Source organism: Labrus mixtus, chromosome 14, assembly GCF_963584025.1.
Source record: "Labrus mixtus chromosome 14, fLabMix1.1, whole genome shotgun sequence".
NCBI lineage: Eukaryota > Metazoa > Chordata > Actinopteri > Labriformes > Labridae > Labrus > Labrus mixtus.
In genome coordinates, this window is record NC_083625.1 from 18,941,871 (window position 1) to 18,969,533 (window position 27,663).

At 39.6% G+C, this 27,663-nt stretch overlaps 1 protein-coding gene across 2 annotated transcripts in view; it reads left to right on the forward strand.

The window, feature by feature from the left end:
* Nucleotides 1-27,663, forward strand: part of nlgn2b (neuroligin 2b) — a 74,967-nt gene that overhangs the window by 38,321 nt on the left and 8,983 nt on the right. For both annotated transcript variants that reach the window (XM_061055635.1, XM_061055634.1), the window contains exons 3-5: nt 1,574-1,627; nt 7,669-7,818; nt 26,665-26,850. In XM_061055635.1, the coding sequence (XP_060911618.1) occupies nt 1,574-1,627; nt 7,669-7,818; nt 26,665-26,850 (390 nt within the window). The remainder of the gene's footprint in view (nt 1-1,573; nt 1,628-7,668; nt 7,819-26,664; nt 26,851-27,663) is intronic.

Genomic DNA, 27,663 nt, shown 5'->3' on the forward strand with positions numbered 1-27,663 from the left:
TGTCTTTATTAGGCATTAGAAAAGGAATGAAATCAGAGTAGTCTCCATTAAGCGGCGAGGTATGGTTTTAGAGTGGTGCTGAGTAGTTGGGAAGTGCTGACAAGACGGGAGACTAATGTTCCTTTTTATCCATTACCGGTCTGCCTACCTGTTAGCTCTGTATCTCAGGACCAAACACTGTGCCATCTCCCTCCATGGAAGGAGGTTCTCTGTGGATCCGGCGCCTGCATGGTGCTACTCTAAGGATGCTGAAAATCTATTCAGCATTGATCCTTTTCCATTTAGACTTTAGATAAACATTTTATAGCAGGAAACCATATTCATGGAGGGTGAGAAAGCAGCATTATGATGGTGGAGTGCAATAATGTTCTCTGTCTCCTTTGTCATTAGACTTTAAAAAAAAAAAGAAGAGAAAAGGTCTACACTGTCTCTTCTTTTTGAGGTTTCCTGCAGAATGGATGAAACAGACATGTCAGCGTCACACTGGCAGAGTGATAAAACCCCATGGCAACCACACGTAGAGTTTTCTTTAAAATGTGAGAGAGTGACGCCTCGCCGCTGGAGAGCAGGGAATGTGCTGCTGGGTGGGTTTAAGGAGGACAGCAATAGATGATAAGGACACTGTTAGCATGCCTTGAGTAGCATGTAGACGTTTAATGTGTGTCTAAGACGTGCGCTTGTAGACAGTGCTTCGAACGATGTGGAGGAAGAAAAGCAGAGGTAATTGCGGGCTGATGGAAAGCTCCACTGACAGAAACCAAGAGAAAACAAATTAATGGGATCCTTATCAGTTAAGACTTACAGAGGTTGACGTGCCGGGGCGTCTCTTGGTCACTGTGATGAATGCTTGTTATTGGCTGTGCCTTGTGGAGCATTTAACTGGCTTTGCCATTACAGCTCATTGTAGGGCCCCTCTTTGACCTTGATGAGGGGAATCCTGTCACAAGGCTTCACTGGCCCTCTAATTATTAAGAACAGATGCCTCTATTTTACAAATTTGTGAAAAAAAAATATTCCAGGCTTATTTCTCTGTGCTCAATGAAGGTACTTGTCACATGTTTTCAGGATGAGTGTGTGTGCTTGTCTGTGTGTGTTTGTGTGTCTTCAGTGGTGTGTTTTGACAGTGTAGAGTCTCTCTGGATATTGCAGGGGACTGTTAGCCGGAGGACTGCAGCACCGTCCTGAGCACAAGCAGGATACACACACACACACAGTCTTGGCATTCCTTTGCTTTTCCTGACTGAAAAGAGTGATGGCTTGATTCTGCTCATTGATTTTTCTTTACAAAGTAGCAGAGTGTCAGGACTGATTGGGGAGAAGGGGTTGAGGAGAAGTGGCCCCTGGGGTCATTTACGAGGCAGTCCGTGACTAGATCCTAAGCAGTTAGAACAGATGAGTTTGGGGGTTATCTTTTGAGGAAACAGAATGTAATCCTTTTGAACATTTGGCCACTAAAAGATCTCATCTCTTGCCTACTTTTCTCTTTGAATCTGTCCGTGTTTTGCTCTATCGTTTTTCTGTAAATGCCACCTTTTTTTGAATTTTCCTCCTTCTTCTTCTTCTTCACCTTTAGGGCCGCTCACAAAAAAACAAGATGAGTCTACGATGAACAGACCACGGGATGAAGGTACTTAAAATGCATGGTTTTTTTCTTTCCTTTCTTGTGCTCCATTTTTCAAACTCTGTGGGGAATTTTGTGTTTGTATCTGTATTAATAATAATAATAATCATCTAAGACTCATCACTCTGTGTGCACATTATAACGTCTTCGGGTTAACCCCTCCTTTTGAACGCAAATCTATCATTCCTTTTAGCTAAATCCTATTTAGACTTCCGTATAAAAAATACTTGTTTTTCATTCCAAACGCAGCCTTTCGTGCACCGAGCTAATTCACTTCCTCTCTCGGTTGCTATGTGGTTGATCAACCACACGCTGACGTCCTGACCATCCTGTGTAATGCACCACTGAAAATCAATATTCTGTCCTTTTTCACCTTTGCTATTATACTTGTACTAAGTCTTTACTGAAACGATCTTCTAAATTGTTGTCCTTCATAATGTTATTGGGCATCCTCCAATTCTTCTTCTTCTTCTCGGCTTATTTCTGCCTTTGCTCTTCATTTTCAAGTTCACAGCATTCAAAAGGAGACACTCTCATTACCCTCTCTGAATCCGTGTAGACACTGTGTGCATCTGTTCCTGTACACGTGCCTCGGCGTACTGTATATTACATAGCATTATGCACACATAGATTGCATTGCATTTGCATTTGTGCATGTAGGTCTACTCAAACTCAGCGCATGTGCAAGTGTATGCCTGAGTGCATATGCTCTAATTTGTGCCAGTGTGTGTGGTTTTTTCCTCTATTTTTTTTTTTTTTTTTGTATTTCAGGCTCTGTGCTATTTAGGTATTGAATTCTCTCTCCCTTGCATCTCTAATTGCTATGGTTTAAAAAGAGACAGATGTAGCTAATCCAATTGTGTGGTTTCTTAACGGTGAAAACAGAAGGAAGGATTCATGCAGGATTGCCTAGGAGAGGAGCAGAATGATAGAATAGAGATGAAAGAAAAGGAAAAAAGACTGAGCCCTGTGAGAGCACCAGGGAGGGCAATGAGGGGGAGAGAGAGAGAGAGAGAGAGAGAGAGAGTGAGAGAGAGAGAAAGAGTAAGGGGGTGGGGGGGGGGGGGGAATAGTCATAATGAAGACAAGTGCATGATGAAATGACATTTATAGAGCTTTGAAAGTGAGAGAGATGTAGGGAAAGGGAGATTGAGAGGGTGGATGAGTAGGAGACTGGTGGAGCTTGACATTTATGCCGACACCTGATGGATTTTGACAGGATCGGGAGGGCTCGGGTAGGGCTTGAATTCCTTGCTTAATTGCTCGGGTGTGGAAGGGAAACAGGTTTCCAAATATTTTTGTAAAATACTATTATTGGTGTCTTGTTTTGGAAAGAAAGAAACTCAATTGCTTGGTCTTGGACGCAAACATAATGCAGGGCGAAAGTTTTACGCCTAAATCAATTGAGATTTCCATAAGAAAATATATTAGAGAGGAGCAGACTAATGGAAAAATAAGCAGTTTCCATTGGGAGGTAAGGCATTACTTTGAGAATATATTTAAGGGAGAGGTGGATTTTGAGGATAGCAGGTTAGGTAGAGAAGAGAGGAGTGGATAATGTGCCAGTGTTTTTGAGGCCAGCAGGCAGGAGAGACAGTGAGCTCCTTGTTGGCCTCAGATTTGGGCTGAGTGAGACACTTTCACCCTGCGACCCTGCACCCCTAAACACCCCTCTGTTTGTGCTGAGCCCCTTAACAACATGGTACAACTTTCATCCCATCAAACCACTACTCGTCTTCTTCTTCTTCTTCTTCTTCTTCTTCTTTTTGTACACCAAAGACTCTTTTAAAAATCTCAAGCAATTTACGGTATCTTCAGCTTGTTAGTTTCACCGGAGACAGATTCACATTTTCTCACCATACTGCCATCTGTCCGGGGTTTTGATGAAATAAACTAGCCAAATGTTCTGTTCAAGCTTACCTGATAAAAGTCTAAAGCCCCACAAATGTTGTCAGAAGTGATGGGAAAAGACAGCCAAAAAGGTTTTCCTCTTCTTCATGACTTAGACCCTTAGACTACCTTTCATTAAAGCATTGTAGGTATGCATGAGCTTTTTATCTTCCAGTCCAAAATGATTGGATTTTTATTTCTACTCCTTTACTTCTTGAGCTTAGTAAATGATTGAGTTACAACTTTAATATGTTTTCAGAAGTCTTGCTGGATCTAGGTTATTAGAAAAAAATAGTTTTCCTCCCTTTTTTAATTCACAGTTTCACAATTTTTCAACGTAAAGGAGTTCCCATTTGGAATTGACTTAGATAGTTATCTACGTCAAACAGTGCTGACCTTGATATATAAGAGGATAAGAACTGAAATACGTTGTCCCTTTATGAAAGTCAGAGCTGACATTCTGAAATGCTAACAAAAGTGGTTGATTTTTCAAAGTTAAAATTGCATGTTAATCAAGTTTTCCACAACATCACAAGTTCTGTCTGACAATAAAAGCAACCATCGTGTTTTGTTTGTTTTTTGATTGTTTGTTTGTTTGTTTGTTAAAACAAAATGAAGCTTCATTGTGAAAAGACAATGTCTAGTCATTGCTTATGGAGCAGAGGGCGCTTCCTGGAACCAGTCGCCAAAGAAACCATTGGACATTTAACTCTTACTACTTTATAACTTAACTTTATTTTTAAAGCACTGATACACAACACAGTCAGTTGACAGAGCTTTAGAGCACACAGAGAGACAATTATATACTATAAAACTCAAGGTAGGACAAGGAATAGAGCCCTTTTGTGTCTTCATAAGTCTAATAAAATGCCTCAAGTGATGTCACTTGAGCCTGTGTTTCTTTTGGCTTAATAAGAATGTAATTAATTTAGGGTGTAGAATTGTTAACTTTTTCACAATTCTTAACTAGGCTGGAGGATGTCAAGTTGCATTGTGGATTATGAAGGTAGCATGCTTTCACTAGAAGAATGTTTTGGATTAAAAAACACAAATTTTCTTTCCATGTGACTAATAGGTAAAATCATACAAATAACACATTTAAGTTTGGATAACTTGACCTACAGTATTTACATTAATCATACTGCACTACTGTAATACTACTGCTTGTCCACACTGATCATGTGACTGCCCGCTTACCTTAACAGGAAGCAGCTGGGCAACCTTTTTGTAATTGACCTGATGAATGTCTTAATGGCTCAAATACGTCAGAAGCATGTTATATTACGAGTGTGATATCTTGAAGAAATGAAGGCTTTTTATAATTACTCCTAGAAGGGCCTCAGATGTGTCAGTTGCGCCTTTCAAACATCCCGCCCCTGATATTTTCCACAGTTGCCCTTTCACACATGACCCTTACTGTTGCGCCCCACCCTAAGCCGGCCCTATGGGGCCAAAAACTATGCACAGAGGGACTCAATAGAGCACTTAAAACACCGAAAAACCAAGGAATTTATAATTTATAGACAAACAAGGAACTAAATTATAAAGATCAACTAAAGGCTAACACAATAGAACAACACATAATCCCTGTTAGAGGTGACAACACAGTAGTCCCAACTTCAAATGCCTCAGCCTCCGAATTTAGCACTGAGCGTTTAAGCACTGGGGCCAGCTGCACCTCATTGTGCAATCAGTAGCTTCACCCAGGCAGAGCAGGAGACAACAGAGAAGGGACACACAGCACAGGAACAATTTACAGCAGGCGTAATGGTGGGTGGGGTGAAAAGGGTGCTTTTGAAGTCCATAATGTTTATAACAAATCCACCTATGGGTACAAATAAAGTAACCTGAACCTGAACATATCCAAGATGGCCAAAAAAGGAACCAAGTCTGGCTCTATGAAGACTGTTTTTTCCTTTATATCAATGTAATTGGACAAACTTTCATTCATTAATACATAGTATTAATAAAAGACTGGAAAAAGAAGCAGGGGTGAGAAGAAAAGAGTATGAAGAAGCTTCATAACATGCACGCCGATTGTACCGGACGCGCACCAGTCGCATGATACAAATGTCATAACCCCATCCTGCTTGCTCACAGCGAATTATCCTGAATATTACCTGCTGTGCTCACACATCAGCTCACCCTGACTTCTTGTGGAAATTTATTGCGGGCTGGCATGAAATTTGTACAAGTGCATTTCATGTGTGAGAGGGGCTAATAATTCAAAATGTGGAGCACCAAAGGGACACCTATCAATCACACCCATGCAGCACACCATGCACCTGCTTTTTGACAATAGTCTTAATGTTATCCACCATGAGTCCTACAAAATCATTATAAGAGCACAATGCCTAATCATTGGAGTACTTTTTAATGTTTTAACAGGTAAGTTTACATCAAGTAAGTTTTCATGAGTACTCTATGTAAACTCACTGAAATATTGATTTACATGTTATAAATACAATAGTTGGTGCTTGTAAACGGCAGCTACATGTTACTGCATGTGCCCCTTTCCTCTGAGGATTAAAGTGATGGTATGAATGTTACGTGATGGCCTGCTACAGTATGTCACGCCTCCATACTGTCCCAGTAACGCCGGGATAATTGAACTTGTTTACATATCCTCTGGGAAATCAGCCGGGTTCAGAATACACCAGAGAGGAAAAGGGAAAAAAAGCAGCATGTTGGAGTGTACAACTGAATATCTTTTATTTTTAGCCAGTCTTCTTGTGTCGCATGTGTGAAGCCATATGTGCCATTTTGCTGTGTTCACTTATATATGTGTGTGTGTGGGGGGGGGGGCTGTGAGTGACGCACCCAAGTGCATGTGTAACCTGAGATTCAGGTGGTGATGCAGGCGGGTGTGCAAATGCGTGAGTAGAATTTGTTACCAAGGCAACAGGCATTCAGTGAGTCGGTGCGATGGAATGGCTGGTGCAGTTCTATTAGCGAGAAGCAGTTTCCATAGCGACTCAACATCGCAGCTGCCTATGCAAGACTTTGTGTGTGTGTGTGTGTGTGTGTGTGTGTGTGTGTGTGTGTGTGTGTGTGTGTGTGTGTGTGTGTGTCTCTGGATGAATACGGTGTGTGAATTTGAGTGTTCATTAGCATGACTCTATGTGTATGACTTGCTTTGTAACATCGCATATCGTTTTTTTTTTTTCATCCTCCTCTCCATCATGTTGTTTTTGGTTTGAAGCTCCCATCCACGTTCTCTCACACTGCCCTATTTTCATCTCCTCTCTCTCACTGTCTTTCCCCGTTTTATCTCTCTCTCCTCCTATCTCTCTGTCTCCCCATTTCTGAGTGCTGAAGCTCATCAGGGTAAACAGATGCTGTGGCTGTTATTTATGTTTCCACTTCGTCTGGCTTTCATACAAATTATCCACAGGCCCTGCACAGTGCAGAAGCTCTGCCTAAATGGGCTGCACTGGCAGCCCTCTCAGCCTTATCCATGTGCAACCACTCCGACCAAACCACAGACGCAAGGGTGGGGGGGGGGGGGGGGGGGGGGGGGGTGTCATACAGCGAGGGGGGGACCATAGCAACATACACTTGCATGTATAGGTACCAAGACACCAATAACAGATGGGGTATCAAAAGTGGATGCAGTGTTTGATCCCCACATTGAGGTTTGAGAAGGTACCATACCATACAAATAAATACTGTTAAGGAGTACCGGTACTTAATATATTTAGGAGTTTCACTGCTTTACCTTGCCTACAGACAGCCCTGTTCTAAAGCAAACAAGTTCAGTGTTCCTATGCAGGATACACATTGAGGCTGTTTCTACGATAGGTTTTCTTCTTCGTATCTGTTGTATTTTCAGTAAACCCCTGATACAAACAGCCTATCTGATGAAGTCTGCTGCAAGGGTATGATTACAGAACAGTTTTAGTTACTTAAAACACAAAGAGCGCTAAAGCAAAATGCTGTCTGACACAAAGGTGAAGTGGTGAAAATGTACAAAAAATACACATACACAATACATTTAAGATTATTTTCTCTTTTCTTCCATTATTTTTGGCCGGCCTTTTTAAACCGGCTGAATTATGTTTTCTTTCCATCCTCAGCTACAGCAGTACCTTCCAAACTTCCAAATAAAGGATGAATGAAAATACAAATGCTGACCTCTGTTTATGTGTGTCGTGCAGATATTCGGGACCGTCGTAAGAAGCCTGTGATGCTCTTCATCCATGGGGGCTCCTACATGGAGGGCTCAGGGAACTTGTTTGACGGCAGCGTCCTCGCCGCCTATGGAAACGTCATCGTGGTAACCATGAACTATCGCCTCGGTGTGCTTGGTAAGTTTTGGCGTGCAGAATCCTGCAGACGTTTTCAAGCACCGGTGTATGTGATGGAAATGTTTCCAACTTTTGTTTAACATCTTTCGTCTGACCTTGACCAGCTCATGTGTGTCAGAGGGATGATGTCAAAATATGTACACACACAGAGGTCGATGTATAAAAAATAGCACACAGAACATTTTTGAAGGCATTATGATTCATGTCCCCTCATACATCACTGAGGACAAACTATGTACAGGAAAGGAAATTAAAGCTCCACATGCAGGCTCCTACTAAGTCTCATATTGTCCTCTATATGAAAGTATCCCAAGTGCCTGTAATAACATACTCTGTAAAAATGCTTTTTGAGTTTTTGTCATGAAGCATCCACTCACCATAAATAATTTGAGCATTGTTGACATGCTGCTGCTTAGAGAACATGTCAGAGAAAGTGCAGGCAGAATGCACATAGAAACAGACGGTTATAAACCGTGACTTTAAGGGAGCTGATATGAGACGATATCCCATCCAAAGATTTTTTTTTTAAATCCTAACAAAAGCAGGAAACATTGTACTTGATCATTGTGTATGTAAGGGAAAATGTCTGGTGAGCAGGTTGTTGTTGTGCAATGGAACCCCCGACAGGGTGAGGACCCTGAGACGAGACTATTTATTTTCTCCTGCTAAACCATTAATCAGTTGGAATCCACAGTTAGAGATCCAGTCATAGCACTGGTATAACTAAAGCCTTCTTAAAGTTAGCTAACCTAGCTTTCATTACTCACATGAAACTGACATTTGCACTGATGGTGAAATGAAACAACTCGAATGAGTGTGTCTGCCTCGTCACCGTGGACGTCTGTTGGCATTTTCTGTTCCATTCACCAGTCTTCAACCACCTCCATATCTCATACCACGTAAACGTCCCATGTTCACTTTATGTGCCGTCTTCAATTCTGTAGATTTCTCCGTCAAAGCCTGCAGTATTTGCGTCTTTTAACCTCTCTCTTCTGGTTATTATCCTCTCCTTTCTCTTTTCCCTCAGAGTAAACAGACCAACATCAAATAAACCAGATTTCTTTCCACAGATTGATATCATTACAGTTAGTCCTCCAGAGTCTGTGAGAAGAGCAGTGTCCCTAGCAACCGTCTGCATTTCTTAGCAAGGGTTAATTCTTCTCGACAACGGTGTATATCAGACTGTTGCTATGCTAATTGGCCAATCACAATCAAGTATTTAACACAGCAGTGCAATAATAATTTGTAAAAAAAATAAGTATCTTACTTAAACACATGTACATTACCTTCTAAAATGTAATGAAGTAAGAAGAGAAGTACAACATATAATGTGTTAAAAACCCTCTCATAAGAATGAAATTACAAGTGGTTTGTTGTGTGCCACTGTTGCAGATTCGATACAAGACATGGGTGGGTGGGGGGGGGTCCCAGAGTTTTCCACAAATGCTCTTAAGTCCTTAAATGTGTTTTCCCAAACCCCCCATTAAAAGTGAGGAGAGATTTATGAGTTAAGGGAGAAGTGCCGGGCGGCCTTTGGGGTTTCTTAACATTAACTGACATTTGTAATACACTTTAAAGTAATGTGGTGTAATTGACTGTTTGTAATTGGTGCGTTTCTGAATATTAAATACGGCATGTTATACTTGAAATCAATTTGTATCAATGTGCTTTTGACACTGTACAAATTCCAGTTTTCTGCTGGATAGAAGTCATTTAACATCAAAGTTCACTTAACAGAGCTCCCCTAGGGTTTTAACTATTAACTATAGGCAACAACAGTAGAAACAGGTTGCATCTAAGGAAACACCTTATTAGATTAGAACACCTTGTAAAATGGAGTTTGTGATGTTCTTGGCCTTTCAGAGCAAAATAAGAAAGAAAATCAAGAAAACATCTTCATATATTTTGACTACAAATGCACGTCGGTCAGAATATAAAGCTCTACGAAAAAGGAACCAAGAAAAACAAGCTGCATATGCTTCAACATAACCGACTATAGAAGTGCAACACCAACTACAGGAAAGATGCATATTGTTGCCAAGGGATATAAACATGTCATGAACTCTGGCAAAACAGCTAATTAATACTTGTTACTGCAACAATAGACTCAAAACACCTGAAACTTGTTTTGTAGTCGTTTGGGGCATCGCGTTTAAGATTTTCAAAGATTTAGGGTCTGTAGAGAATTGAATAATTGGAATTTCTCTGAAGAAAGGAAACTAAATACTGTTGCAATTGACACAGCGGCACCAGGATCAATAAATCACTAAATAAAGTGACTGTAACTTTATTACTGATATGAAACTTTGTTCAACTCAAAAAAGTGGACCTTGGTAAAGTTAGTCTTTAAGACCCTCCTGGGAAATTGGGCCTGAGCCTGTCCAGACATCTTTAACACTTATAAGTGCTCCTCACTTTAAGACCAGAATCCGACCTGCGACTCAGAGCAATATTTTACTATATCATATTATATTGGCTTTATACCATCACAACACTGTTAGCTTGCGAGGCTAATTCTACGCATTGGCTTCTTCCTGTCTCTTTTCTTCTTCCAAAGGGCATCTAGTTGCAAAGTAGAAGACCTCGACAAAAATGAGTCAGAGAGAATGGGATGACTTTATATGTCTCATTAAATTAAAAAAACAATCTTACTCTTAACAATGCTGTGTCAACAAAACCCAACCTAAACCCACATATGTCAGTAACAGTAACAGTTTAAGGATCCGGTCCACACAAGACAATACAGACTGTACAAAACTTTAATTCACTACTGCTCTGTGACTTAGAAATGCTCAATCATGCAAACTGCTTTTGTGCAAACTGTATGCAAAAATCAAGCACAGTGATGCCTTTTTAATCCTTATCTGTCACTTCGCTTCCAATGTTGTTCAGACCAGACCACTTGTTCCTGGATCGTTCACTGTTAAATCCATGCAGCAGGAATTTCACAATAAAGTACACACAGGTGTATTTACTGTGGTCACTTATCCTGAAAATGACATTTATTTTCATCAATTATTTGTTGCAATAATATGCAGGTCTGCTGGAAAAACAGCCAGGACCTGACTCACTGTACTTCAGAGAAACGAGCGACCACTTACTGCCTTTGGTGTACATTCAGCCATTGTAATGTGTCTGTTGCTGTCAGTGTATTTTTGGATTAAGGGTTATTCTATTTGTCCATTCTGGTGGAGCTTTGCTGTGCTTGCCTGGCCTGTTAGTGTGGGCTGAGTGTGTGCATGTGTGTGTGTGTGTGTGTGTGTGTGTGTGTGTGTGTGTGTGTGTGTGTGTGTGTGTGTGTGTGTGTGTGTGTGTGTGTGTGTGTGTGTGTGTGTGTGTGTGTGTGTGTGTATCCAGCCCTTTTGCTGCTGGATATCAGTGGAGTCAAGTATTTACATTCTCAGTCATCTTTTTGGAGGTGTTTGCACACACACTATCTGTGACTGTCACTGCGGTTGCCAGGTTGGGTAATCAGATCTTGTTTATTGCATCACGGCTGTTTCAACATTTCAGAATAATGATAAACAGAGAAATGGGAGATGTTTAGGATGCCGTCCAAGAGTTGCAGCGAGCGTTAACAGAGGGTAACATGATCCAGACTGTTATTGACCATGCCAATGGAGAGGCACAGGGACAAGGACAAACTGAGAGTTAGTGAAATGGGGAACCTTGGACCTGCAGCTTTATCCTGCTCCTATTCAGCTCATTAAATGGCCTCTTTCACAGTTTTCAGAGAAATCGTGACTGTTCAGAAAATGTACAATACTTCCAGTTTAAAGCATCAGGCTTGGTTTTAACAAAGAGGAGGCAAAATGCTCTCCATTGGACAAAAAACTTACACAAGAAAACCACAGTATCCAGAGAATAACATGAGGATGACCTCAGCCCTATAAACAAAGTTTGAATACGATCTTGCATATAAACCGGTGAAGACAGGCTGTGTCTCAAACCACATACTAACTTACTGCCCTCTACATGCTCAAACAGTATATACTGCATACTGCTTACTGACCTTACGGTTAGTATGATGTTAGCATTATAAGGTGTGTCCTATCTGCGTCACATCGATCACAAATATCTGGTCCCGGCCAAGTTGAACAAGCTAGCACCAGGCTTGTACACCTACCACCCTATATAACAAAAAACAAGAATACATTCACAACAACCAGTCACATTTACTCCATGACAGACAAATAGGTAACAATGCCATAAAACCTAAAAATCTGATTTCAACAAGCCTCCTGGTGCGCTAAAACACACATGCCACCACACACTCAACAGGCACAAAACCTGTCACTGGCTGGGTCAGGGGTGCTAGCTGTGGGGTTGGTGAACCCTTTTTCAGGATGTCCAGCTTCTCTTGAAACGTCCTTCTTAATATAATATAAAAAGGATTTGCTAGTAAATCCATTACAACCTTGTTTCTTCTCCTTGTGTGTTTAAATAAACTGAACTATCTTAAACAATCTATCTTTTTATACAAAAAAAAAAATAGTGCCACTCCATGTTGGCCTGGATAGTGCTTCAAATCTAAACTTTACCAAAATTACAACAACTCGGGGCGCTGGTGGCGCAGTGATCAGTGCGCACGCCCCATGTATGGAGGCTGTCGTCTCAAGCAGGCGGCCCGGGTTCACTTCCCACCTGTGGCTTCCTTCCCGCATGTCATTCCCCACTCTCTCTCTCCCTGATTTCTGACTCTATCCACTGTCCTATCTGTACAATAAAAGCCGAAAAATAAATCTTTAAAAAAAAAAAAAAAAAAAAAAAAATTACAACAACTCACAATTACCTTAACTTCTCCTTCCATGATGTGAAGCGAGCTAGTTTCACAAACCTTACCCTGGCCCACTGAACAATCAAGCCGCACTTAATTCTGCCAGACTCGGCAAGGCAAGCTAGAGGGCATGTCAGATAATACACATATGTTGAACTCAAAATCTGATTGGTAGATTAATTTGACAATCTACAATATTGTCCTCATTACTGGAATGAGTAGTACCATCACTTGAAATTCTGAAGGCCTCAGGGCAGATTTTTGACCTGGAGACAACACCGAGGTGAAATCTGATTGGATTAAATGCTGTCATCAAAAGGGGCTGCAGTGGAAGCAGTGCAACTGAGGAGGCGAGAAGCTATGAAACTAGGATGAACTAATGGGAGCAATTCTGACAATCAACAATACAAACAAACTTATAGTATTAATAGAAAAAATATATATATATATGAAATATAAGTTTGTGATTTTGAACGTGTTTAGGCCAGCAGAGAAGGTTTTGCTGGCCCTGACAGCCCACCACTGCCCCATACAGTATTTAATTTGCTGCCTAGAGCAATGACATTGAGCAACTTGCTGAACAGTAAGGGATGAGATGTTTTAGTAGTAGCGCTCAGAGCGGCTGAGTAAACACTTATCAACACTGTGAATACACCGTGAATACACGTGAATACACGTGAATACACCGTGAATACACCGTGAATACACCGTGAATACACCGTGAATACACTGTGAATACACCGTGAATACACTGTGAATACACCGTGAATACACCGTGAATACACCGTGAATACACTGTGAATACACTGTGAATACACCGTGAATACACCGTGAATACACTGTGAATACACTGTGAATACACCGTGAATACACCGTGAATACACCGTGAATACACTGGGTACAGCGGCTACCGTACTAGTACCCACACACAGCAACAGCTCTGCAAACAGATAAATGGACTAAAGTACAGCAGTGTGTCAGCTAACCACGGCTAATGCTAAGAGGCTAACATTATTCAAAGATTACCTCACCAGCTTTCTGCTACAAGCACATTCACTAACCTGAAACAAAAACCCACAGTTCACTGGATCCAAGATCCACTGGATCCACAGTTCTTTTGGTTAGTATTTTAAATTGTGCCATCAGACGTTTATCTTCTTATTTGGTCTTTAGAAAATTAGGCTCAGAAGATTTTAATGTTTCACAACATCTGTTGTGTTACTTTTTAGAGCTAAAAATAATATAACATTTTTGAGATAGTTTACAATACAATAGGTCGGCATTTTGCTGAGCCTACCTGCTGTAACCATGATTGGACTGTAAATTAAGTGAACAATATTCAAAGGTATTGATGCTTTCAGAGAAAAAAAATATTTGGGCTGCTTCAAATTAATGGAAGAGGGAACACTGGATTTGTTCCCCCCATAGCACACAGTGGTTCATTCCATATGTCCACCATGAACCTTAACAATCAACTCTCATAGTCTTAACTATAATGACATCACATGTTGCCTGGAAACAAGACGCACAATGAAAAAGGCAATCTTCAGTGTGTTTTTGTATGTCTTTCATTTGATAAAAAAAAAGCCATCAATGATGGTCATTTGTGAATTTCTTACTGAAACACATAAACAACTCTTATATCTACAACTCTGTAAATAACCACAAAGATCATTCACTACCTTTCACTTACAGAGAAACTTATTTGCAGTTTTCCCATTGCATCCATGCTTACCTATAAAAAAAAATGTTTAAATGTTGTAAAATTAGTTAACATTTACTCGGGGGCTGGACAATCACATCCTATATGTCATCTTCCAAATCTGAGTCAGCCTCACAGGATAGTGTATAGAAATGTGGACTCATGGAAAGTGTGTTATTTGGCATTGTAAAGTCCCCATCAGAGCCTTCATGCATATAATGATCTGACAAGACAGCACTCACACACTTACCAGGAACGCACTTCAAGGTCTGTGAGTCCGTGAGTGTGGAGATTGGGATTGGGCCAATCACTCACTCTGGGAAACACATAGGCATGAGGTAACGCTACACACATCCAAAGAGGGAAGGGTGAGTTACAACCATAGACTCTATTAAACATGGAATTAGTCTCATTGTCTCTACGCGATGTCATCAACTCTACCTACATATCAGTCAATCCAGTAACATAGACAGAGCTGGAGCTGAGCTGGGCCTTAAGCATCATGGCAAACTGCTACAACAAACACACCCATCCGTCAGTTAAATCAGCCATGCTCAGATGTATGCACATTTCTGCAAAACTCCTAGCTTTAATATATTCAAAACATGAGATACAAAATATGAATCCCCGTACAAGTTTTTTAACGCGCCTGTATACGTGACCATTTCTACTTCCTTGGCTTTTTGGAGCCAGCCTCATGTGGAGACTGAAGGAACTGATTTTTTTTTTTTTTTAATTTGCACTTTGACATTGGCTTCATTTTTCTAAACAGGAGGTTTGGACTTTGTTACAACATAAAACAAGAATTGATGACTGTCAACTGACACAATTTTTAATGCCCTCGTCATGGTATCCTCGTTTCCTCTCCAGACATCTACTCCATGTTTCTACACCGTACCCTGGCTCATGTACATTACCATGTTGCTGTGATTCGTGTGGGAGATGTCTGAGGTGAACTCATGCATCGCAGAGTGTGTTTATTGAACCAAACGTCCATTAAAATTCCTAGAAAATACATACACAGAGAAGTGGAGAGCGAAAAAAAAAGATCACGCCTTACAAAGCATAACAAGAAACAGCGTTTCGTAACAAAAAACGTTCAAAGTCTCAGCGGATTTTAGTTATTGTGAACGATGATTCCAGAGGGTTTAGACTTGAAAAGCAAAGGCACGATCACCTTGTTTTGCAATTTGAGAGGGGTATGGATAGAAGGCTGAGAATAGATGATCAGAGAAGATAGAGTGCCTTGTATATAACCAAATGGTCTTGTAGTTCAAATGCAGTATTCAATTAGAGCTGATTGCAGCTGTATCTTTGCATGCTTCCTTAAAAGACCTCTCTACCTTGTACCAAACCTGTAACCTGGTCCATTTATGATTTTTAAATTACGATTAGAGATGTCTGCAATACATTCATGCATCCTCCAGTATGTTTATTTCCCTCATCCTCCGCACACAATCACTAAAATACACATAAAATATATGCACATAGAGGTGGAGAGCGATCCTGCTGAGTGATTATGAGGGATGACGCAGTGTCCTCGATTCCTTGAACATTGTTGAAAATTTTGTTATGTGGGCGAATGTGTGCTCTCCCTCTCTCCCTCCCTCTCTCTCTCTCTCTCTCTCTCTCTCTGATATGCTTTAAATGGGTTACTGTACTAAGCAGATTATCCTTGTATGTTTGTGTAACATAAACATGCATGTTTGCACACAAGTATCTGTATTTGTAACGGCGCTGGTGTGTGTGTGTGTGTGTGTGTGCACACAACTTGGTTGCGTGCCGTGCGTAAAACATATATATGAATAATGCACCATCCATCTGAATTTTTAATGGCGCTCCTCTTCTCTGACGCTGAATTTGAGTCAAAGTGAGAAACACAAGCATACCGTCTTTTTAATAGTTTTATGTTCTAATCTATGGTATTATCCTGTACTTACACACACACAGGAGCTTACACATGCCAAGCTCATTTCATTCAATGCCTGTGCCTTTAACAGAGTGACGGGGAGTCAGGAGAAAGAGAGGAGGAAGAGAGAGCAGGGAGTAGAGACAGATGAGCAGAGGAAGACTCACAGAGAGACAGTGAGGGGAAAGGAAACAGAAGGGGGGAGATGGGAGCAGGCTAAAAATAAACCGTCAGAAATGCTTTTTAAAATCGGCACTGATGCAAAGTATTCATTCTAATGAATGCTCCTGCAGTGTGACCACAGCAACCCTACATATGGTCTAATGCCTTCTGCTCTCCCTTCATTACAACGTGTCCTGGTGTCATTTTTCAGCAAGTTATATACTGTTTGGGCGCTCTTCTAAATTTATGATAACCCCCTCCGTCGTCATGGAGTAAAATGGGTGAATGAGAAGAAAATGTCTGCTGAACACGGCCTGGTTCAGAGGTTTGGTGACAGTTGAGATACCAGATTGTTACTCGGCTCACCTTCTCCTACCTTCCTCCTGCTCCCGGCTCCAAAGAGCCTTCTGATTTGTGTTGCATAGCCATCTGTTCAGACTAATTAACTAATTAACTAATTAATGAACTCTGGGGAAAGGCCCACCATCGTGGGCTCGCAGAGTGAGAACATTTTTCACCTCAGGAAGAGAGATGAAACGCTTCTTCTGGAAACGTTTCTCTGGACTCTCTGCCCAGCTTCAGCTTCTTGCTTCTAAAACAGCGCCCCATCTTTTACACTGACACAAAGCAGCTATAAATGTAACATTTGTTTAGTTTCATCCTGCCCAAAATGTTCTTTTACTGTTTAATACTGTGCAATGTTATGCTTGGTGTCCAAGCGGTGACTTGACACAACTCAATTTCCTTCTGTTTCAGTTAGGTAAAAGCATGTTTTAGAAGTCATCAAAAGCAATTTATTTTGCCATCAATGTTTTGAAAATTACACGTTTTGTAAATGCTAACACCAAAATAGATCAGTTCTGCTCTGTTTGGTTTATTTATGAGATTTAGTAATCGCTTGGGAGAGGTGCAACAAGCTGTAAACACAACACTGACGTATTATCACCGATTAAAGTTGAAATGATGTGTAGTGTTAGCAAACAGCTGCCCCCTCACACATCCAGCAAAGTAACATTAACATTCATTTGGATGAGCTTCTATTCACAAAGCAACATTAGCATTCACAACACAAATCATTGCTCATGTTTATGACCATCTTAGAAATTGATTTCCAATTTGTAGTCTCTGTTAAAGCACCAATTCGATCGAACCCAAACCATGTGCAAAATACCTGGCACTGTAACGTCTAATGCTCCAATATGTTCACCAGTTTGCGACTAAATAAAAAAAAAAGTGCTGCAAAGAAAGAATCATAATTGATAACAGATTAATTTCTCCAGATTCAATTTAATTGCAAGCTAACTGCAAAGCTACACCAAAGAATGGCTCTCCAAAGTATGAGTGGTGAGGATGTTCACAGGACACATTTTACTGCAATGAACTGGCAGAGGAGCAATTCCAATGTAGGAGCTGCAAATGCACAATTCATCCTGGTAAATGAAAGCACAGTCAGAGCGTCTCTTTAAGCAAGAGAACTCATCTTTCTTGATTTTTTTTTTAGCATGCACAGAAGAATTGAATGCCGCAGTTGACGCTAACCATCGACACTTTTTGGAAGTTTACATATAACATGGCAAAAGAAAAACTCTTGGACAATAAAACCAAAACAGACAATAACTACCCCACAGTGCTCAGTAATTCCATCCATTATTGTTGAAAGTATCGATCAGAGCAGCTGTGAGGCTGGCGTCTTGTTTATTACCCTATTCATGTATTTTTTTTTCACAAGAATAAGTGATTTGGCAAAGCTTGGCTGATGACATGTATCCGAAAAACCTGTTACTAAAATAAGGAGAGACATATTTAGATCATAGTATGTCTCAGGATAAAGATTACATTGCCATATAATTCTTTTAATGAAGGAATTTCAGTTTTGAGTTTTAGAGAACATCTGCTGAAGTTTCGTCGTTCTTTTCTTGAAAGCTGTACATATCCTGCCTTTGGTTATCTTATATGCTGACTCTATTATACTATTATTTCTTCTACTATTACTATGATAGGTTGATTTTTGGCTCGTTGTCAAGCACAGATCGATTAAGAATAAATGATGTGTGCAAAAAATATTGTCCTCATGTACCCTCTTTGTGACGCACCAGTAAACACCATTTTATATGTAACCTAATAAATATGATTTTACTGGCTCATGCTCTTGAAATCATTTTAAGCATGAGTCAAATCAAACAGTGTCACTGCATCCACGAATACTACTTAGCTCAGTGAATTTTGGGCATCTGTTCAAATTGTGTCGTCTGTTGTTCTCAAATACACCCCTTAAAAAATGTGACATGGACAGTATTTTTAGCCAGCACACATTTTGCTGTCAATTCATTTCAGCCTGCCGCCTTGTCACAACTCAGCCGTCCCTAAATACAAATGAAACACACCTCCCACTCCCTGCTCAGGGACCCAATCTTCCCACTCCGTAAGCAATCATTAACACTTCTCTCTCCACATTTTGCCTACAGTGAGTGCACTGACTGTGTTGACAGCACAGGGGAAACATAATCATTTTTGCTTGCGTGTCATTCTGATTGTGACGAGGTTCACGCAAATTTGGACCAACAAATTCAATTCAAACATTAAAACTAGAAGTTATGTATTCCCCTTTGCAGAAAAGGCTGCCTTATGCTTTAAAAAAGAAAAAAGGCATTTCCTATCAGGGACCTTATTGCTAATGTGATTGTGTATAATTTCATTGTGATGTGTTGGAGGCTTCAAGGTTTTAAAAGAAGTAATAGAAGGATTGCTTCCATCGTACAGGGAAAGTTCACATTGAACAGTAATGACTTATGGGTACATAGACCAAGACTGACACCAATCTGCCTCCCAGGCTGGCAGCCAGCAGCACAGCTGGACCAATCAAATACAAGGAGATAATTAATGCAGCTAGTCATACCTGAGACTCAACATCTTACACGCCACATGTTTCAAAATCAGATTTTAACTCTCAAGGTCTCTGTAGAACCTTAAATATCAAGTGTACCTTCAAGACCACAGTGTACTGCTCTAGACCACCGTATACACATTTATCATATCAGATGGAAATAGGACTATTTTCAAAGTATAATACTTTGAGCCAAGAGTTGAGGATACAAAGATATTGCTTGATGGGAATGCCTCAATTTGAGTCACATTCTTACTCCTTTAGGACTGATGACACATTCAGATCTCAAGACACTTGAGACAAATATTTAAGAGTGACTTTTAACCAGATATCATCATAGAAGTTTCTTGTAAATAAAAATCCATAAATACACTTTCAAATTATGGAATAAAGGCTCTCCTTATAACTGCAGAACTTTGTTGAGAATATTCCATTGAAAAGCTTTTTTTTTTTAGTTTTGAAGTAATCCAGGGTATTTTTACAGGAATTATTATTTTTTATTTTCTTTGCGGTGTATTATTTTAATCTTAATCTGCATTTTTTTCAATGGTGCCAATTCACCAAAATGTACACAAACAAGCTAAACAACAAGGCTCAATTATCCACCATTCATCAATTCTGCACAGTGTAATATCCTTCTTATGACTCACAGATAACTAGTTAGTCAGTAAATACAACATAACATTTAAAAACAAAAAGTACAGTCAGATTAGTCCTTGTTAAGAGAAAATACACATTATAACATGAAATGTTACATGAGACGTACATCCCTTTGTAACCTGTTTGATGGTGCTTTATGAAGACTTTGACTTAAATTAAACTATTATAATAGCACATACCGTAAAATCTGATGTATAAGACTCCTATGTTAAAGTTAAATATTGACCAGCGGCATCGGTTGAGAGCTCATCTACCGTACTGTAGCTAGTAGGAGTTCAAACTCTACAAAGAGAAAACAGATGAAAAGAGCTACACAGCTGTACAGAAACTGCACTTTTTAGACCTCGCAGAACACAAAATAAATTGTCAGCAGCAGGAAGCCAGTTTAAACCTTTTTTCTCTCAGAGGAACCGCCCTCCCCAAAAAAGAAAAAAAAAATCATACTGTGTCTTATATACCGGTGCGACTTGTATTCCAGGTTTTACAGTAATTCATTCAAGCAGATTCATGTACAGTATATACTATTATCTTTGTGACTAAATGTTCTGGCAGCAAACGAGGCTCTGTTTGAAGTTTTAATTCATATATTTTGATCAGTTTTCAAATCGTCTGACATTTTCATCATGGATCAGTAGTTTGTGAAATGAAACTTTCTTTGAACGGCTTTGAAAGGTCTTAGTGTGCAGTGTGAAGTTTGAAGTTGAAGCATTACTTTTCAAATGTGCATGACAGCCTGGTTTTATTGCACAGCTTGGTGCCTTTGAATGGACCTTTGAGGGTAAAAAATGAGTGCGATAAGTAAGCTAATAAATACAATGACACTGGAAGCCCATCTGCGAAGGACTGAAATGACATTAGTTCAGCAGGAGGAAGACCTACCGGTATTACAAAAGAATTGTCTTGTGTTTTTGTATCTACTAATTTATACAGACTGATATATTTTATCCTGCCAACAAGGAGAGCTGTGTAAAAAGGTTGATAATCCAAGTTTAAGAATGTTTAAGAGGGACCTAAAGTTACAGATCTTTTCAATGGTTGTTAAGCTTCTGCTTAAGTGTCATCATATACAGAAATAAATCATTTAAAACCATCATATTTATTCACAGTAATATAAACACTGCATCATTAAAACAACCCTTTAAACATAGATTGAAACTTGTGTAAGATATTAAACTGCCTTTTAGGGAAGGTAAATAGAGATCAATAAAATAAGATGTTCTGGTATAAGTGCACACTAAATACAGTTTAGAGAAAGGTTGTGTTCACAGTTACCTTCATACACAAAAGATAAGCCTCAAGGTTGAACCCACTACACTGAATGTGCAAATCCACTTTATTCCAATCATCCAAACAGATTCTTCAGTGTGCAGGAGACATTCACCATCTGCTAATGTTTTTTTTTTCTTCTTTTCTGAAACAGTGCATCTACTTTTGCTTGATTAATTTCGTGACTCTGAACACACACAAACATCGCCTTGTTTTCTCTCTTCAATCACCTTGTCTACGTGTATAAAAAGACATTATCTTCGCTCTGATTTTTTGACATCCTTCATCATCTCCTGTCTGACGTCACGCTGGGATTATATAATATGTCCTTCAACGACATTAGCTTTGGGCAATATTTTGGTTTAATACCTGTCTTATGTCTGTGGGTTCTTTTTTTATCCACTTCTCTTTTCCGACTCCCTCCCCGCCTCTCCCGTCCTTCTTTTTTTTTTGTCTTTGTGCACAGAAATGTGTTCAGTGACCCACTGCAGTCACTCTGTTCAGTCCTAAAAATTACTCTGCAGATGTATGTTCCCGTCTCAGTAGTCAAAGAGTCGACTGACCGCACTTCAGTTCTGGACTGTGGGTTTGTGAATGGTGTTGACTTTTACAGAAATTGTAGTTGTACTGAATAAAACACTTAATATACTGTGAGTGAGTTTGAAAACTTGATGTGGAGCTGCTTCCTGTAGTTTGTACAATGCACCTCTCATTATTTAAAGAAGGAATCTTTTTGATAAACGTCTGTTTCTATGAGAAGTGGACATTAACCACTGGTCCATAACCCTCCATTGAAGCCTAAAGTATGACATCTTGAGTCTCCTCCATGTGTGGACTACAGGGTGGATACACATTGTAACATCTCTATCCTGATTGCGAGATCACTATGAACCTTAATTACATCGCCGGCTGTGGCTCAGTGGTAGAATCAGTCGTCTCTCATCCAAAAGGTCGGGGTTCAATCCCAATAACTCTAACCCAGCCACATGTCGATGTGTCCTTGGGCAAGACACTTAACCCCAAGTTTCTGAATGTGTATGAACAGTATTAGTTAATACTGATGGACACTTACATAGCAGCCTATCAGTGTCTGAATGAGTGTAAATGAGTAAATGTGACCCGAGGTGTAAAACTGCTTTGAGTAGTCAGAAGACTAGAAAAGCGCTACACAAGCTCAAGTCCATTTACTATTTCCATGGCAGCCATTTTATTTTATGTCATGCCCAGGTTAGAAGCTCAAATGCTGCTATAATATGGCACTGATATGATTCATATTTCTTTTAAAGTTAAAATACCATATAAAGTGACAAACTGAAAATAAAATCTGGGTATATTTTAAGATAAAAAATCTTGAATAATCCATTCATATTGGTCAAATAACAGCTTGCGTTAGCATCCAGCAACCTCTAAGATAATATTACTGCCAGCTGTAGGGGAGTAGTTGAAATTTAATATTGACAGTTGCTTTACAGGATAAATAAGGAGAGGTTTACATTTGTAGCCAACATAATGTCTGTGGGTAGTAGTAGTTGAATGCTAGCATTAGCTGAAGTCTAAAGGTAGCTTATGCGTGTGCAAATGTGTTTTTTTACTTTTAAATATGTCCAGAGTTCCCTCCACATTTTCTCTGTCGACTGTATTTTCATTGGTTTATTCATCGAAATATGTATCAAAATAATATGAATGTCGGGCACACAATATTTTTGACTAACACTGATGTTCCCCAGAACAACATGAGAGCTTGTTAGCTTCTCACCCTGACAGGGGCTTTCAGAGGGAAATGGCTGCTGTGTGAATATGGTGAATAAAACGAATCACTCACAGGTCACCGCACCTTAAATTATACCGTGCTCTATATTTCAGAATACATGGAACCATAATTTACAAATGACCATCATGCTGGATTGATATAGACTTAAACGGGCAATTGTGACTGTTTGGGAAAATGTTTACTCACAGCTAAATGAAGCACAGGTAGCTCATTTTCTGTCTGTTTCATTCAGTCCTACTTCTTGTCCAACCAGGTAAGTCTCCCCCTCTTGGCCTTAAGAAAGCTTTGACTTCACTTTTGATACCAAGAGGCTACGTCCACTTTTTATATAAAGTCTTTGGTCTGCTCTCTGTAGCAACATGTCCCTCTGTTGCAAATGCAATAAGATATCATTATAGGATAATGGCTTTTGCTATGACTCATCCCGTCAGTGTACATAAGAGAAGAGCTCTTATATTGTATTTCCACTCCTTGGTAGCATTCATTATGCTTTTATGATAAAGATACACTGTTTTGAAGGTGTTCTGAATCATGACAGGCTAGATTTATCAGCAGAAGCAGCAGTTATTATCAATTGTGTTGAGAAACTGACACAATATTAAGTCAATATTTCTACTTTACATTTCCCTCCACTAGTCGCTCACTATCTGTCTATTTTCTCTCATCCATTCATGTCCTCAGCCTGTATCTTTACTTAGAGGTTGATGACTCTCCTCACAGTTCCTTGGCCGTTACCTACAGCAAGTGTTGAATATGCATGAGTTCAGCCTCATAAACTGCTGCTCTCAGCGCTAAAGTCAGTAGGAAGACCAACTCAGCAGATGGGGGGATCAGAAAGAAAACTTAAACTGAAAGAGAGGAGAAGAGAGAACGTGTTTGACTTATCATTCATGGTGGAAGATCAACCAGATTTCCTCTCTTCATGTTGCTCTTGCACCAGGAGGCACTAGCTCATGCTAGCATGCTACACTCGACGCTGACTTTGTGTTGCATGCAGCTGTTTGTGTACTTGAATATGGAAGTGCTTGATTGTGTGTATGCAAGTGCTTTTGTGAGTGTCTTTCCATATCATTTTGCCTGAAGCTCTGGACAGTTGCCAGGCAACAGTGGCGGGAGGCTTAGCACTCAACTGGGCAGCCGCGGAGCAGACACACTTCACATGCCTTTGGTTCTGATGAGCGGCACAGGTCAGCGCTGATACGTTACCAGGTCAGAGTCACATCAGGCTAACAGCGGCGATGATCTAAGGATAATACAATTACACAGCAAACATGCAGAGTGTGTCTTGATTAATCGGAGTCACCCATTCAAGCTAATACTTCTGCTAACAAGATTTCTGTGTATTTAATTATCCATACAACACTTACCGCTGCACTATGGGAGAGCTAATGCTGTTACTTAAAAAATGGTTATCCTATGATTTATTTAATCTCAATTTAATCAAGCAATGGTTTCTCATGATTATTATCTCATTATCAAAAAGCAAAAAGATTATAGTATTTTCTTTTCACAAAATCATCTGGTGGCATACGGTGCTGCTATTAGACCTACAAACACACACATTCATTTTCTGAAGACTTCAAGGTTGTCCAGTGATAACTAAGAAGAACGTAAGTGAAACATGGCTGTAATTATCATCTGTGTTTTAGCTGTTTAAGTACAACTTCCAGGTCACTGAATCTGTGCACCAACATGAAAACATGTTTATTTTCCAGGTGCTTTCATCCCTTCGGGGGCATTTAGATAAAAACACAGTTAGTGAACATTTTAGCAGAGGTCGACCTTAATCTACAGAAGATTTAATAATGGCGGTTGATACAAAAAATACTCAGGCAGTTTGTTTATGAAGGTCAGATACATAATGTCCCCATTGTGGGATGTAGGCTTGGTTTCCAAGGTTGTTATTTATTGGAGGCCCATAAGTGTTTATTTCCCTTAGTGTGTAATGCATGTAATGAAAAAAGAATTATGGTTAAAAAATATTTGACCAAATGTACCCAGGATTCTTAACCTTCTCTTTTCAAATGAACAGAAATAAGACACCAAGGCATTTCACATTTTCCTTCCGTGCCACATTTAAATAAATACAAAAATAAGGAGGACATCCAAATCATAGCCATCCCATGTTTCTTCCCAAATATAAACCAAAGACAAAAAAATCTAAAATAAATTGAATAAATAAAAATGAGCGCTGTTTGGCTTTATAGTCAGCATAGAATTTGGACAGCGCTCTGTCCAGTGAATCATATCCAAACCAGGGGAATCCAACAAAAACACTCCAGATTCCGAGTGTTGTTGACTGTAGTGTAAGTACAGTGAAGAGTGTGCGGTGAGACATGTGTGTGTGTGTGTGTTTGTGTGTGTGTATGTGTGTGTAACACAGAGTGTTGAAGAGAGGTCAATTTGGCAGGTTATCATCACCATCATCATCATCAACACGGCTGACATTATAATCATCAACAATTAAACTTAATTTGCTGTTCAACACACTTGAGAACATGCTGCCTGTCCTCTTATACCATCTGTCTCTGTGTACTCCCTATACTGAGCTTTATGGCCGTCCATTCACCAAACAGCCTTCACTGCACCTCCATACTATTTTCTTCACACAAGGAAACTCACTAAACAAGAATCTCTTTCAATATTCACGCAAGGTAAACATTTACTATTTACCATACTTATTTAGAAGACAGTTTATGTGCCATGTGTTCACTGTGTAAAGCCATAAATGTTCAGTATTGTCTTTCATCTAGTTTCTATTTAAGTAAGTCTTCTAAATAAAGAAAGAGTTGGTGGATTTTGTTGTTCGTGCTTCCAAAGACCCTGGAAAGAAAAAAGGAAAGTTGTTTTCCAATGTAGAAATTGAAGTTACACATAATGGCTGGTAAAAAGATATTTAACAGGTTCATCACATTTCAAATATTTCCACATTTTATATTACCTTGACTGTCTTCAAATTTCAGTTTGGGCTAGTTTGTAGATGTTTGTATAACATGAGATCGTATTTATTTTTTAATGTGCGTCCATTTCGGACAGAAAAATATAATAAGAATGTTTACTGAGGACAGCCATTCATATCTGGAAATTCATCGACAGATATGACACTTTTATGCTCATGCCCCCCCCCCCCTTTTTTTTTTTGGTAATAAGTACTCAACCACTCATCTATATGGAGTGTGTTGTTGTTTTAATATTTTAGTTCTCTTGGTATTTAAGTAAAAAGAGAACAGTCCAAATTTGAAGAGCTGCTCTGGTTTCACAGTTAAACTGCTTGTAACACATGCTGTAATTATAATATCATAAGAACAAAGGATTCTGTTTGTGACATTTTTGTTCTGTTTATTTGGTCTTGTTGTGGGTGTGCACCTACTTTTTAAATGTGTGTCCTGGAAGTAGGTGAAACATGCCGTCTGTTGCTCTCCTCCTCTCTCTGCTGACAAGTTCTCTTAACTGTCTTGTACTTCCAGCGTGGGTATTAAAAAATGAGTAATTTGGCACAAGCTTTGTGTGTGAAATCTCCTCAGACATGCAGAGAGTTTCAGACAAGACGTACCTGACAATGACAGGATGCCATCTTCTGTTTATGTGGGATATAATGAAAACACAGGATTGTGTTATTTTGTGGCCTTGAATTTCATCCCTGCTCCATCTTTAACAGATAATCAGTATTTTCTTCCTCCTTTCCTCTCTGCGTCTGTTCTCATTTACCCTGCAGGTTTTCTCAGCACAGGGGACCAGTCTGCAAAGGGGAACTATGGCCTGTTGGACCAGATCCAGGCCCTGCGCTGGCTCAATGAAAACATCGGCCACTTTGGAGGAGACCCAGAGAGAATCACCATTTTTGGTTCGGGAGCTGGTGCCACCTGTGTGAACCTCCTCATCCTCTCCCACCACTCTGAGGGTGAGTTTATTTCACTGTCATGGTCACATTAGCAGTCATATACCCTGCTCAAAGGGGATTAACACATCAGGACAGTGTGGGCAGTGTATCTCTCTCCAGAGCATGTTAGTAATTTCAATGAACAACCTCAACCACATCAAAATGTACCACAATATCATCCCCCCAAAGCGAAAGGAGGCAATATTTGGGGATGAGTCATCCACTGTTTACAGCAGTAAAGATTCTACATATATTTTCAATAAACATAGAAAACACAAAAGGGTCATTCAATTTCAAAGAAAAAGAAAAAAAAGTCATTCTGGTCAGTTCTGGAGTCGACAGATGGATGAAAGCAGTAGGTTGTTTTAATAAAACCATTACTCACCTTGGGACACAAGCCTGTAATAATCCCTCCCAAAAAAAGGTAATTCCACCAGGGACTACGATCATGGAGCTACAGTGACAAAATAGTCCCTCTCTGTTAAAACTAATCCTGTCCAGACAACGCATCAGGAAAAGATGCTATTTATATTTAACCTACTTTTAAATCTCCCTCTTGGGCTCCAAATGAAGAGCATTGTCTGGTTTTGTTCAGTGGATACAAATATATACACAGTATATACAGTATATGTGTATATATATATATATATACGTTTATAGTATATATGTATATACAGTATCATGTTTTTCAGGTTTCATTAAATCTGATATTTTTAAATGTTGTTTTTGAGCATGCTGATTGGTTCAAAGCAGACACAAAATAAACGTGTGTCACTGATGATTGTTGGTCTTTGAAAGATGCATTTCAAACTAATCCCTTAAATTACTAGATGG